The following is a 12437-nucleotide window of genomic DNA, read 5'->3' as shown; positions in this document are numbered from 1 at the left end:
TTTCCTCTTGGTTATTTGAGAAACTGAGGTAATAGAGAACAATTATTACCCTGGTTTATAACATTAACCAAGGGAAAAATATTGTTATTTTTTTTTCTTTCTATATTTTAGTTTGAACCTGTATTACAGAATCATATTTTAGTCATGTCTGAAACAGAAACATCACACTTTTTACCATTTTTTCAAACAGAAACATTGTACCAAAAATATTCATTGTTTACATTATTTTCAACGTCAAAATGGCGCATGTACACCTTAAAATTTTACAAAAAATTAAAACTAAAACAAATTATTAACTCACAGAAGTAATAACCAAAATTCAAAGTCTTGTAGGTCATCCAAAAGTTCTCTTTTGTGATTTGTCATCGGTCGTTAAGCACATATAATTTGAACCACATTTGAAATCAATTAAGATCATCAACAACAACAACATTAAATATTTAGTAAAAAGAATATAAAAAGATAAATGAATAAATATATATTACTAAATGATATAAAACATTTACTTACTAATTTTCTCATATCCCTCTTGATGATCATGACGAATAGCATGCACATCATCCTCAAAATCATTTTCTTCAGATGAGAGACGTACATGTGTTACGAAAGAAGAGGTATCAAAATTCAAATATTGATTTTAATCACTATCAAGTATATATTTTCCTTGTAGACCAATTGACCATCTTGTGTTAGAAGGATCATTGGCATGAAAAACTTGTTTTACTTGGGATGTCATGACAAACGGTTCGTTCATATAAGTCGCCTTAAACAAAGGCACTTTAAAAGTAACATAATCAATCTCTAAAGTCTCCTCAATGACCCCAAAGTATGCTCTAAATGCTAGTACAAGATTCTTATCTTTCGAACTATAGAAGTACGTGGATTCAACTTTAACCATAACCCCACTATTTTGTACGGTAGTATGATCATGCTTTGATTTTTTATAGAATGAATACTTAGTAATGTTGTATGCACTCCAAGTTATTACTTTAAACTTAAGTATAAGTGTCAACCATTTAATTGTCTCTGATTCACTACTCTCTTTAAAAACCCTTTCATTAAACTAAGTTATGAAAGTTTTGTTAAGCTCTGTCAACAATATTTTTCACTCATCTGGTGGAATTCTTCCTTGATAAGACTTTTGTGAATGGTCAAGTAAGGTTGAACTTCACTAACATTATTCAATATCTACAAATGTGCTTAAATAACTATATTTTTGTCAAATGTCTTAACATTTAAACCTTGAATACCTCTCATCATATCTTCCATTATGACGAAACTCGAGAATTCCTATAGAGTTCGCTTCTGACAAATAGTTTGTACAAAATTCAATAGCTTCTTATGTGATGTACTGTTCAACAGTCGAAACTTTTGGACGGTGATGATTCTTTGTATAGCCTTTAAATATCTTCATGTATCGTTCTACCGGATACATCCATCATAAATAAACTAGACCACAAATTCTAATCTCTCTTACTAGATGAATCACCAAGTGAACCATAACGTCAAAAAATGGAGGAAAAAACATCTCTAATTGACACAAGATAATTGCAACATCATGTTCCAACTCATCTAAATTTCCAGGTTCAATAACTTTACTACATATAGCAATAAAGAATAAGCACAATCTAGTTATAGTTACCCTTATATTTTTTGGTAGAATGTCACAAATAGCCACTGGTAGAAGTTGTTGCATCAAGACATGACAATCATGAGATTTTAAGCAAACTAATTTGAGATTATTCATTGACAGAAGTTTCTTCACATTTTATGAGTATCCTTGAAAACTTTGATAACTTGCAAACAATTACAAAAAAAAAATTGTTCTTTTTTAGACAGAGTGTGACATGTTGCGGACAAATATGTTTTATGTCCTATATCTTTTAGGGTTAACTCTTGTCGTATACCCATCACCATCATATCTTAATGGAATTTATTAGTATCTTTTGTCTTGCCTTTAATGTTTAGAAGTGTTTCAGTCAAACTATCACATACATTTTTCTCCTCGTGCATCACATCAAGACAATGACTGACATCGAAGTTAGGCCAATATGGAAGATCAAAGAACACCGACCTCTTTTTCCAAATATTTTTCTCCACCGATCATTTTCGTTTCTTTCCAAAGACAACATTAATGTGTTGTTGTCTTTTATAAACTTTCTTTCCAATTAATGGCTTTGGAGCGATATCAAACTCCTAATTTCCATTAAAAGTCTTCCGCAATCTATGGTATGGATGGTTAGGTCTTAGAAATTTTTTATGCCCAAGATAAACAATCTTTTTTCCATTTTATAATTGGTGGAAGCATGTATTATCTTCACATATATGACACACTTTATGTCCCTTGACGTTGTATCTAGACAAATTATCATATGCAGGAAATTAGTTTATTGTGCAAAACAACATGGCACGCAGCTTAAAGTTATCATGTGTATACGCATCATCAACATCAAATCCTTCCTTCCACAAAATTCTTAAATCTTCAATCAACGGTGTTAAATAAACATTTATGTCGTTCCCCGACTGTTTTGGATCCGAAATCACCATTGATAACATTATAAAAAAAACATGTCATGAAGTGCTTCTTCTATCATCTAAGTATCCTACATGATTTGAATATGGTCATCCAACAAGCTTCCCTTCCTTACATGAAGCCAAAAGTAGATGTTCAATTTAAATACTTGAGAATCCTTTTTAAAATGTCATGTGAATTTTGTTGGTCTTTCCGTGTGTCTTACAATCAAAAAATAAGTAGGCAAGGTCAAGTCTAGTTGCCAAGAGATACATGACATATATTACCATTTTCCTGTAAACATTGGCCTCAACACTCTTCTATAATTTTCATCTTTGGCAAGGCATCTTGGCACCATTGGATTGTACACCATTTGAAAGAAAAAAAATTATCATACTTATGTTGAACGATGAAGATTTCAGTTATGTCTTACTTGACTTCAACTCCTAATTACTTGAATTCATCAAACATGATTTAATCATTTTTTGCAAAACTCAAGGCATTCGCATATAGGCTTGCAATTATGATCCTATCTTTACTTTTGTGCTTGACAAATAGAGTGTGTTCATGAGAGTATTTCACAAATCCTTCTTGACAGAAATTATGTTACTATAGCAAACCCTCAGTGGTTGTCTGATTCTTCAGTTTGCACATTATATCCATGTTACACTTTTGATATCCTAATGACTTCTCAACATAAACCTATTCATCTAATTCACCATGGAGAAAAACACTATGGCCATCCATCTGAAACAAGTTACAATCCTTCTAAACAGCTAAGGCTAGAATGCTTATTATTGTGTCTCATCTTGCCAATGATGCAAATACTTAATTATAGTACACTACATATTGTTGAGAGAATTCATTGGACACTAATATTGCTTTGTATTTTTCAACTTTCTCACTTTTGTTTTATTTAGTCTTGTATATCCACTTCATGTCTATCTTCTTAGCTCTCATGGGTATGGAGGGTCGTGTGTTCACATGTATCATTGTCTTAAACGATGTCAAACAACACATCTATGCTTATAAATATCTTCTGCTTGATTGGAACATACGAATTGTAATCAAGTGTTCTTCTCAAGTTATCAGACACATAAACGAATGTTACACACTCAAACATCTTCAAGTAATATTTCTATTAACGAAATTGATTTCACTACATGTATGATGGCGGAATCGGAATACCCGAACTCAATGCAAACTCGTTGAAACGGATTTGAATTTTAATTCTTCACTCTTGTTGGGGATCGTATTCGAGAATTTGAATTTGAATATGAGGAATGTAAAAACTCGTCTTCGATCCGCCCGGTTGTGTTGTTATACCTAGTGGTGGAGCAAAAGTGCGTCGAATAAAATTGTAACAAGGCTTGGTTTAAGAGTTGAACTTGTGAAAGTTAGGAAAAATTTATGGAATATAAGGAAGAGAACAAGAAAGCAGTGGACAAAGCAAGAACTGAAAATTTTGTCATACTATATCCATCCCTACACACCAATTTATGAAAAAAAAAGGGAAGGGGGGGGGGGGGGGGGGGGGGGGGGAAGAAAGAGAGAGACTTGAACTAAGTGGAGTGTATAAGAAATGCCTAATGTAAATATTTGATTAAAGAAAGGAATATAAAGGAATATGAAATAACTATTTCAAGTTCTTACATAATGAAAGATATAAAATTTTACCGAATCCTAATTTACTAGATATAAGAGAGGAGAGACTAATTATACATTGAATTTAAAAACACGTTAATATAAGCATTTATGAATAGTAGCAAGATAATTAGGTAAAATAACATCCTACTCCGAACTAAATTATAAGTAAAAAAGACAACTTGCATACTCATTAAAAGATATATCTTTAATTAAATTATCGTTTATTAAATAACTTATGTAGAAATAGTTTTAGAATAAAGACAATGTATTTAAATTTATTAAGATTTGTTATGTTTTTAAGGTTAAAAATTTAAAGAAACTTACTATTATGAAATGGAAATTTAGTGACCCATAAAACTTTCTAACAATATTATGAGATAAAAAAATATCATTCAAGTAGAGAATAATCACTTTATTTTTTATTCATAAGTACAAAAGAAATATAAACATTACGCAATTTATAAAAATATGAATCATATCATAAAATTGTGAAAAATATAAGTGAACGAGTATTTCAAATTATCAATCATTAATTTAGTTTTATGCTGAAAAGGTCGACCATTGCGACAATCTACTTATACAACCTACTACTTACTAGTAAGACGTGTAACATAGTAATATTGAATTGATGAAAAGACTGATTTGGAAAAGTACCTATAGAGTTTGTGAAAAATATTGGAGAACTAGTTGATTTGAGGATGTATAAATAGGGTAGCTCACAAACCTAGAGAGTAACATGAACCTATTCTGGTGCGTTCAAAGGTTTTTGCCCTGAGCTTAGTCGCTCATTTTTTTAGTATAATAACGCATACCACAACCCTTGAAAATGTGTAAAAGCATACAAAGTAGTGTTTAGCCTCCAGTGAAATCGATCAATAAATTTTTTTTTACATATGTCGCATCTAAGAATGTAACACAGTAAAGTTGTAATTATATGTGCATTCAACAATTGACTTTGGTACTACTACTGACCTTACACATTGCATGACTTTCAATTCACGATTTTAGGAAAGCAGATGTTCCTTAAATGCAGTTCTCTGTTGCAAACTTTTTTCAAAATAGGAAACTATCTGTTACAACTTACAAACTTTAATAGCCCAAAATTGACTTGGGCGATGTTTGAATGGATAGACTAGAACATAGACCCTAATGGAATGGAGTGAAACAGTAAGGAATGGTTCAGATATTCCATTCCATTGTGTATTTTTGTTAATTTGGCTTAATGGAACATAACTAATTACTTCATTCAGTTGCATACACACCCTAATTCTGCTCCATCCATTACTTGCAAATCCAAACAATGGTATCCGATTACTTACCGCTCCACTCCATTTCATTCCATCACATATCACCAAACCAAACATACCCTTAGCTGCTAAAGCTAATGTATATGCCCGTTTTACAATAAGGGAATCATATCACCCTACAACATACTCTCAATCATCAGCTGAAGACAACTTTTGCTTCTTCCATTTGTAAGCAGCTTCCAAGATCTTGAGATTGGTTGTCTGAGTTTCCTCAGGGAACAGATAGTCGATAAATTCTTCAATTCTGCAAATCAAATTGAGAAGAATGAAGTGGGAAAAAAGACATCACAAAAATTTGTTTGTTTACATATTTAACAGCAAGACCATCATATAGTCAACAAGCCTAATGTGAACAATGCCAGAGAATGGCAGTGACTACATTGCAAATGATGCCATATAAACTAACCCTTGTAAACCATTCAAAGACAAACAATGAATTAGTTCCATACCTAGAAGAGCCATCTTCAGTAGAAATTTGCCTTCTCTTCTTAAGCTTCTTGGGTAGCTTAGACTGGACTAAGCTAACATCACCTAGCTCCCCAGATGAAGCCTCCAAGTTGAGCCATTTCTCCAATAGCATTGCCCTTTCTTCTTTTAAATCGGGAGCTGATGATCTGAAGTAGTTTAGAGCTTCCTCGAACACCCCTAATACAGGCACAAAACAAAATAGAGAGAATTAGAAAATTATTATGCTGCAGTTCAAACTTACAATTATGATTTATAGCATATGAACATAATGCTGGGATGACATACTTCTGGCGCGCTTAATGCACTGCTCCTTTTGTTCTTGTTCTGATAACTCTAAACTCTCATCAATAGCTGTTGCTTCAAACTCTGCATAACTTATCCATACCTTCAAGTGCTTTGTTCGATCAAGAAGCCTTTCATAAAGCACTCTAGCTTTCTCGAATTCACACTCAGCAGTTTCAAAGTCAATGTATGCCTGTCATATTGACAATTTTATAGTTAGGTTATGAACAGCATATAAATAGGTTTCTTAGACATGGTATGCACCCGAAAATGGCAATCAAAGAGAAAGAAAAAGGACAACATGGCAACAAAATACAGAGGTCATCAAACTTGGGCATAACTATTTTGATGCTTTCGCAAGACAGAGAGATGCTTTGGGAGGGGGTGGGAGTGGATTTGGTAAAAAGTGCTAAGTTGGCAAGTTAGTTAAGCCATGCAGCATTAGTGGGGAGGGGTGAAGAATAGGAAATTTAGAGGAAAGTGTATAGTTATTGACATCTATTTTGGTGATACATATGAGATTTAGCTCTTGTACAATAACAAATAAATTTTATGTGTACCTTCCACAACAACTCAGGCATATCCAATGCTGGTTGAGCAATTGCAAGCTCAAAAATTGCTCTAGCTCGCTCAGTCTCAGCTAAAGATCTCTCCAATTCTGCATACTTGCTCCATGCATAGCAATTTTCAGGTGACCACTCTAGATACTTTTCATACAGTTTTCTGCATCGATCTATATTACCAAGCTGCAGTTCTATCTCTATGTATTTCTTAAATATCTGTTGTCAAAGAAAAAAGGGCACGTGAAGTTAACCATGCAGCAATGAATATAGGCTATATAATACTTTCATCTAGATGGAAATTAGTACATTACCTTATCTTTAGGCGCCTTTCCAATAGCATTCCCTAATATTTGACGAGCCCCCTTGAGATTCAGCTGACGTATTTCAAACTGGGCTGCTAGAAGCCATACCTTAGCAAATGAGAACTTCTGGTGAGGTATTTGGTTGAGACACTCCCTAAAGAAATGAAAGTCAGAGAGAATGAAATCAGTGTCAATACTCAAGAGGATAATACTGCAATGATAAATTTATTAGTTTTTTTAGGTAATTTAGTAAAGGATGGTGTTAGAACTGGACCAGAAAAGGTAAAAAAAAAAGTAAGTCAAAGGACAGATATAACGGAGCAGAATCAAATGGGTGCTTGAAGAATCTAGGGGAAAGAAGTGGCACAAAAATATATATCTTACATGCCCAAGATGGTGATATAACTGAACCAGAAAAGGTAAAACATCAGCAAGTCAAAAATAAATAATTTGAATCAAATGTGAGTATGTGACTGAAGAACCAAGAGGAAAAGAGTAGTACGAAAAGTCAAAATATATCTCTATCTCTATAATATACACCAAAAGCTCAAACAAAAAGCAACATTTTACAAGTGCCAAACAAACACGAGCCATCCTTCACTTACACCATCAAATTTTAACTAAAAGAGGTATTAAAGAAACAAAGTAAAAACAAAGGTTGTGACCTAGGTTTCTCCAATATACCTCGCGATACATACTTTCATTTGAATAAATCTAGAACCCTTACCCCTAACCTCCTCTTTGATCATGTGCTGGTATTTATTTTCTTTTTTGTACATTCATTGATTCTTATAGCACATCCTTTCATATATTTTTTTCTACCCAACGAAAGGAAACATGTGGTTTTTCTAACAGATCATTTGCTTTGAGCTAGACATTCTACACAAGACTATATCAAATTACATATTCAGTGTTCAGAACAAAAACTAGGAGACAACAGGAGTCGCAGTGCATGGAAAACTAGTAGCCATTGTTACTTAACAGACCCTAACTTTCTACAAACAAAAACTAGTAGACAAAAGGAGTTCGGGGCGTGGAAGCCTTAGAGAATCAATATGGCATAAATTTAGGAAAATATTATAATTCTTAACATTGATATAAGAAGCTTGCAGTGACTTTCAAGTAAAATATGAAATATGATTATCATACCAATGAGATTCCCAGCAAAGATTGACACAGCAAATCTACAAATAAATGATAAATCCAGGAAAACATGCACAGAAAGCATCACATATCATCATTTAAGTATCACAATGTAAACACGACATTTGGGAGGTCATAAAAGGCTGCTTACCTGTACACATCTCTTGTTCGCTCCATATCTCCGGCATCGAGCTCTTCATAGAGTGCATAATTAATCCTAAGTTGCACACACCAATAATAAGCACCGGGAAAATGCAAAATCACTAAATAAATAAACAACTAGATGGGAAAACAGGATTCAAATCAAACATACCACAAATAAATATAGCGTTGCCAGTATCGCTTCTCCTCGGCTGGTGGAACATTAGCTATAGCTCTCTCATAAACCTCCCTAGTTCTTCCCTTATTCCCCACACTCTCTTCCAATCTTATGTAGTCAAACCAAGAATCATAATTCAAAGGATTTTTCCTCACTTCATCTTCATACTGAAACCTCCTCTTCCCAACAATAGCATCCTCAATCCCTTCCCTATCACCATACTGCTTTTCAAATGCCACAAACTTACGATACAAATCCTCAGCCCTCGCCTTCGGAATATGATCAAGTGCAAACTTATAAATACACCTTGCCCTCTCTGCCTCCTTGCACCTTTCCTCAAACTCAGCAAACGCCACAAAAAGCTGTTCAGCTTCCTCATCATCAGCAAGCTTCTCCACCGCTCTTTCATAAACATTCCTCGACCTAGGAACCTCACCATTCTTCATCTCAAACTTGGCATAGCGTATCCAAGCACCGACCCTAGGGTGACACAGAACAAATCGCTCGAAAATTCCTCTGGCCCGTTCAATTTCATTATATCTCAGCTCAAATTTGATATAAGATAACCATCCTTGCTGATCCGGCATCCATTTCATCCACCTCTCAAAAACCTGCCTTGCACCAGCAACATTCCCAAGCACCTCCTCCATGTGAATATACTTATACCACAACTGATCCACTCGAGGCAAAAGAGTAACAGCGCGATCCCAAACATTCCTAGCATGATTAATAAACTTATTCTTCATTTCAACCTCTGCGTATTTCAACCATAGTGTATGATTCTTGTAATCAACTTCCAAAGCTCTCTCCCAAACAGAACGTGCACGTTTGAAGTCTTTCTGCGACTCTTCCCACTGTGCATATTTGATCCATACACTTACATTCCATCGAACTCGCCGGATTAAATCTTCGAATTCCTTTCGCTTGCGGAGACGGTACTCGCCGAGTTCTGTGGGATCTGTGATTTTCTGCTTGGGAGGACGGATCTCAGCCTCTTGACGCTCCCTAGCTTCGCGAAGAATTTGCTCGGCTGTGATTTGAATCGGAGCAGGGGTTTTGTTCTTAACCCTAGTTGGTCGAGGTAGTTTCACCTCTGTATCCTTTCTAGTGAGATAACCCAAGCTAGGGTCGGCATCTTTGGAGGAAGACATCTGGTGAGGGATTAAGGTGAAGATGCTGTGATGAAATTTCTACGAACAGCTACGAAAAATTACAGTAATGTTAAATAATTCAGTTGAAAAAGGGATTCTACCTGAATTATAAGCGACATAATTTTTTCTATCGTAATGCAATTGATTAAAATAACAACCCTTAATACTGGAAAAGGCACAATTTCAACACGAAAATAAAAACCCTAAAAATCAAAATAGCCATAGAGAGAGGAGGAAGATGAACTTACATAAAAAAGAGGGGAGTGAGAGTCGGAATTGGAGAAAGCAGGCCCACTGACGACGACGGCGAGAAATTGCAGTGCAGTAGAAAGCTAGCGTGTTCAGAGAAAATTGAAAAGCATGACGTGTCGATGGTTTATTGAGAAACAAATGAAGGACATGAAAGGAATTTCGAACGAAGATGACTATTAGGGTTTTCGAGGGAAGGGGGAGTTTATGTGTTTCAAAGAAAGGAGAAAGAGAGAAGAATGGTACAAGGTTGTGAAGGAAAGGAGGAAAATCTTATACTACCATTTAGTCAATTATCCTCCTACCCTATATTATTTTACTTTTTTACCGAAATATCCTATATAAATAAATTATATTTCATAAATTTTCGGTTTTACGTCACACTCGTTAACTCCTCCAAAATCAAAATTATCATCTTTTAAATACGAACACTTCTTTCAAGTTTTCTGATTCACATTTATAAATTGACTCAGATTCAGTTAGTCTTTCGGTTTCATAAGTTCATCGGAATTCGAAGGAAAAGTCATTCGGTTTCACAAGTTCATCGTAACTCAAAGAAAAAGTCACTCGGTTTTCATTCTACACATCGGAACTCATTTGAATTGTCTTTCGATTTGGTCAAATTTTCATCGGAAGTCTTTCAAAATGTATTCTGATTTTTTTTGAATTTTTTTTAACCGAAACTCTTTTAAAATGTGTTCCTAATTGCATTTTTTTAATAATATTTGTGTGTTTTTTGGTTGTTGTTTTAACACTGACGCGAACACGAGGTAAGCACGATAGGATTTCAGATCGTGGTTTAGAACTGGGCGCTCCGCATCCGCACCACAGCCGGTTGGATTTCCATGAGGGTCATACGATACTCTCTTTTGGTAAAGTACGGGCATCATGTTGCTTGACATTTATGGTTCGGAGAGGTAAGTAAATGACATTTACTTTACATTGAATAATATTTGAATTTCTAATGTTGTGTTTGATAATATGTATATTTTTAATTATTTTCAGGTGAGAGGTCTGAACAAAGAGTTTAAGGTTGTTGAACATGAGTTGAAGCTTACAGTAGGGTTCCTCATATTCTTCCACCACGGATGGAAAGGTGGATTTCTATGTATGGTTAATCTTTACTTCAGAGAACCAGTTTGACGAAGATAGACACAAATCTGGTATCAACATTTGTAGAGAGATGACATCTAGATACATTTTCATTTCACATGTCGTTTGGTGAGATGGTCATTATTTTGGACAACGTATCTTGTCTTCTTCACTTTTCCATCAGGGGAGTGATATGGAGCCCTCAAGATGTCACTGAAGAAGTTGTTGTTGAACTTGTTGTTGATTACTTATGAGTGTCACTGAGTAAGGCAATAGGACATGTTTGTAGCTGCAGGGGTTCTAACTATAAGTTAGAGTGGTTATACGATTTATTCAAAGATCATAGAGTTGCATCTATGTGTAATTATGCGACTAAAGCGTATATGTTGATGTTGATGAACTCCACATTTTACATCAACCTTCCATCCAGACCCATCTTTCATCGGAGTCAACCTGATTTTGAATAGACATCCACATTGTTTAGTCACACTTTATGTTCCATTATATGAATCATTGTATTTCTCACCTTTATCACAACCAAATATTATTTTTCTACTTCTCTCTCTCTTGCATGTTTTGGTATTTGAACGAGTGATAATAACAGTTACTTTATTTCAGACTCCAACCTCTTTAATCCACTTTATCACCATTTCTCGTATACCAAATCTTTGAGTAGTTGAAAATGCATCAGAAGTATCTATACATATTTGGTTTTTATCGAATATTTATGGAGGAATTTACATACCTGCAACATAAAAAAATTGTAAAAAAATTAAATTTAAAAAAGCAAATCGGACATCTTGATAAAAGTGTTCCAGTACACAAAAATCATAAATCGGATATCTTGTCTACAAGTGTTCCAGTACACATAAGCATATAAACCGGAACACATTCGGAAAGTGTTTCGGTACAATATATTTTTCCAGAGAAAACCGAAACTCCTTTAGCAAATCTTCCAGAACTTATTTAGGTATAAACTGGATATCTTTTGTAAAGTTGTCCAGTAAGGAAAAAAACATACCGAAAGTCATTTTCAAAGTCTTCTGGAGCGGATGGAAAATGGTGCAATTTTTGGAAGTCTCAAATGAATAGTAAAAAGTGAAATAATAAATTAGTTAAAAACATGCAATGGTAAAATTGGCATTTTTAATAAAGTATGGGGGTGTGAGTATAACTGCAGGGGATAAGGTAAAATTTTCAAGAAGAAGTCCAACTCAATTTGTTCCAACTAATTTTAAAAGATTTATTATAAAAAAAAGTTTGAGGTATCTACTATCATAATAAGAAAATAAATACCTACTAAATTTACTTTCTTATCCTAATTATAACTAATATAATGGAGTTTTTCATGCCCTTGGATGTCAATGTAAGTTGTAAATGCGCCTAAGAGGAGGGGGGGGGG

General features: G+C 34.4%; 1 protein-coding gene across 1 annotated transcript; it reads right to left on the bottom strand.

Annotated features, from left to right (window-relative positions):
• Nucleotides 1-5178: 5178 nt before the first annotated feature.
• LOC127118382 (uncharacterized) lies at nucleotides 5179-10218 on the bottom strand. Its single transcript, XM_051048569.1, has 8 exons — nucleotides 9943-10218; nucleotides 8538-9743; nucleotides 8376-8441; nucleotides 7091-7235; nucleotides 6777-6995; nucleotides 6220-6409; nucleotides 5916-6111; nucleotides 5179-5710 (listed from the first exon to the last, which is right to left on the bottom strand). Exons 2-8 carry the CDS (start codon nucleotides 9692-9694, stop codon nucleotides 5596-5598), a joined length of 2088 nt encoding a protein of 695 aa, XP_050904526.1. The 5' UTR covers nucleotides 9695-9743; nucleotides 9943-10218; the 3' UTR covers nucleotides 5179-5595.
• Nucleotides 10219-12437: the final 2219 nt, after the last annotated feature.

The sequence above is a fragment of the Lathyrus oleraceus genome, chromosome 2 (assembly GCF_024323335.1).
Source record: "Lathyrus oleraceus cultivar Zhongwan6 chromosome 2, CAAS_Psat_ZW6_1.0, whole genome shotgun sequence".
NCBI classification, from domain to species: Eukaryota; Viridiplantae; Streptophyta; class Magnoliopsida; order Fabales; family Fabaceae; genus Lathyrus; species Lathyrus oleraceus.
Note: the sequence above shows the minus strand (reverse complement) of the source record. Positions and strands in the feature narration are given on the sequence as shown.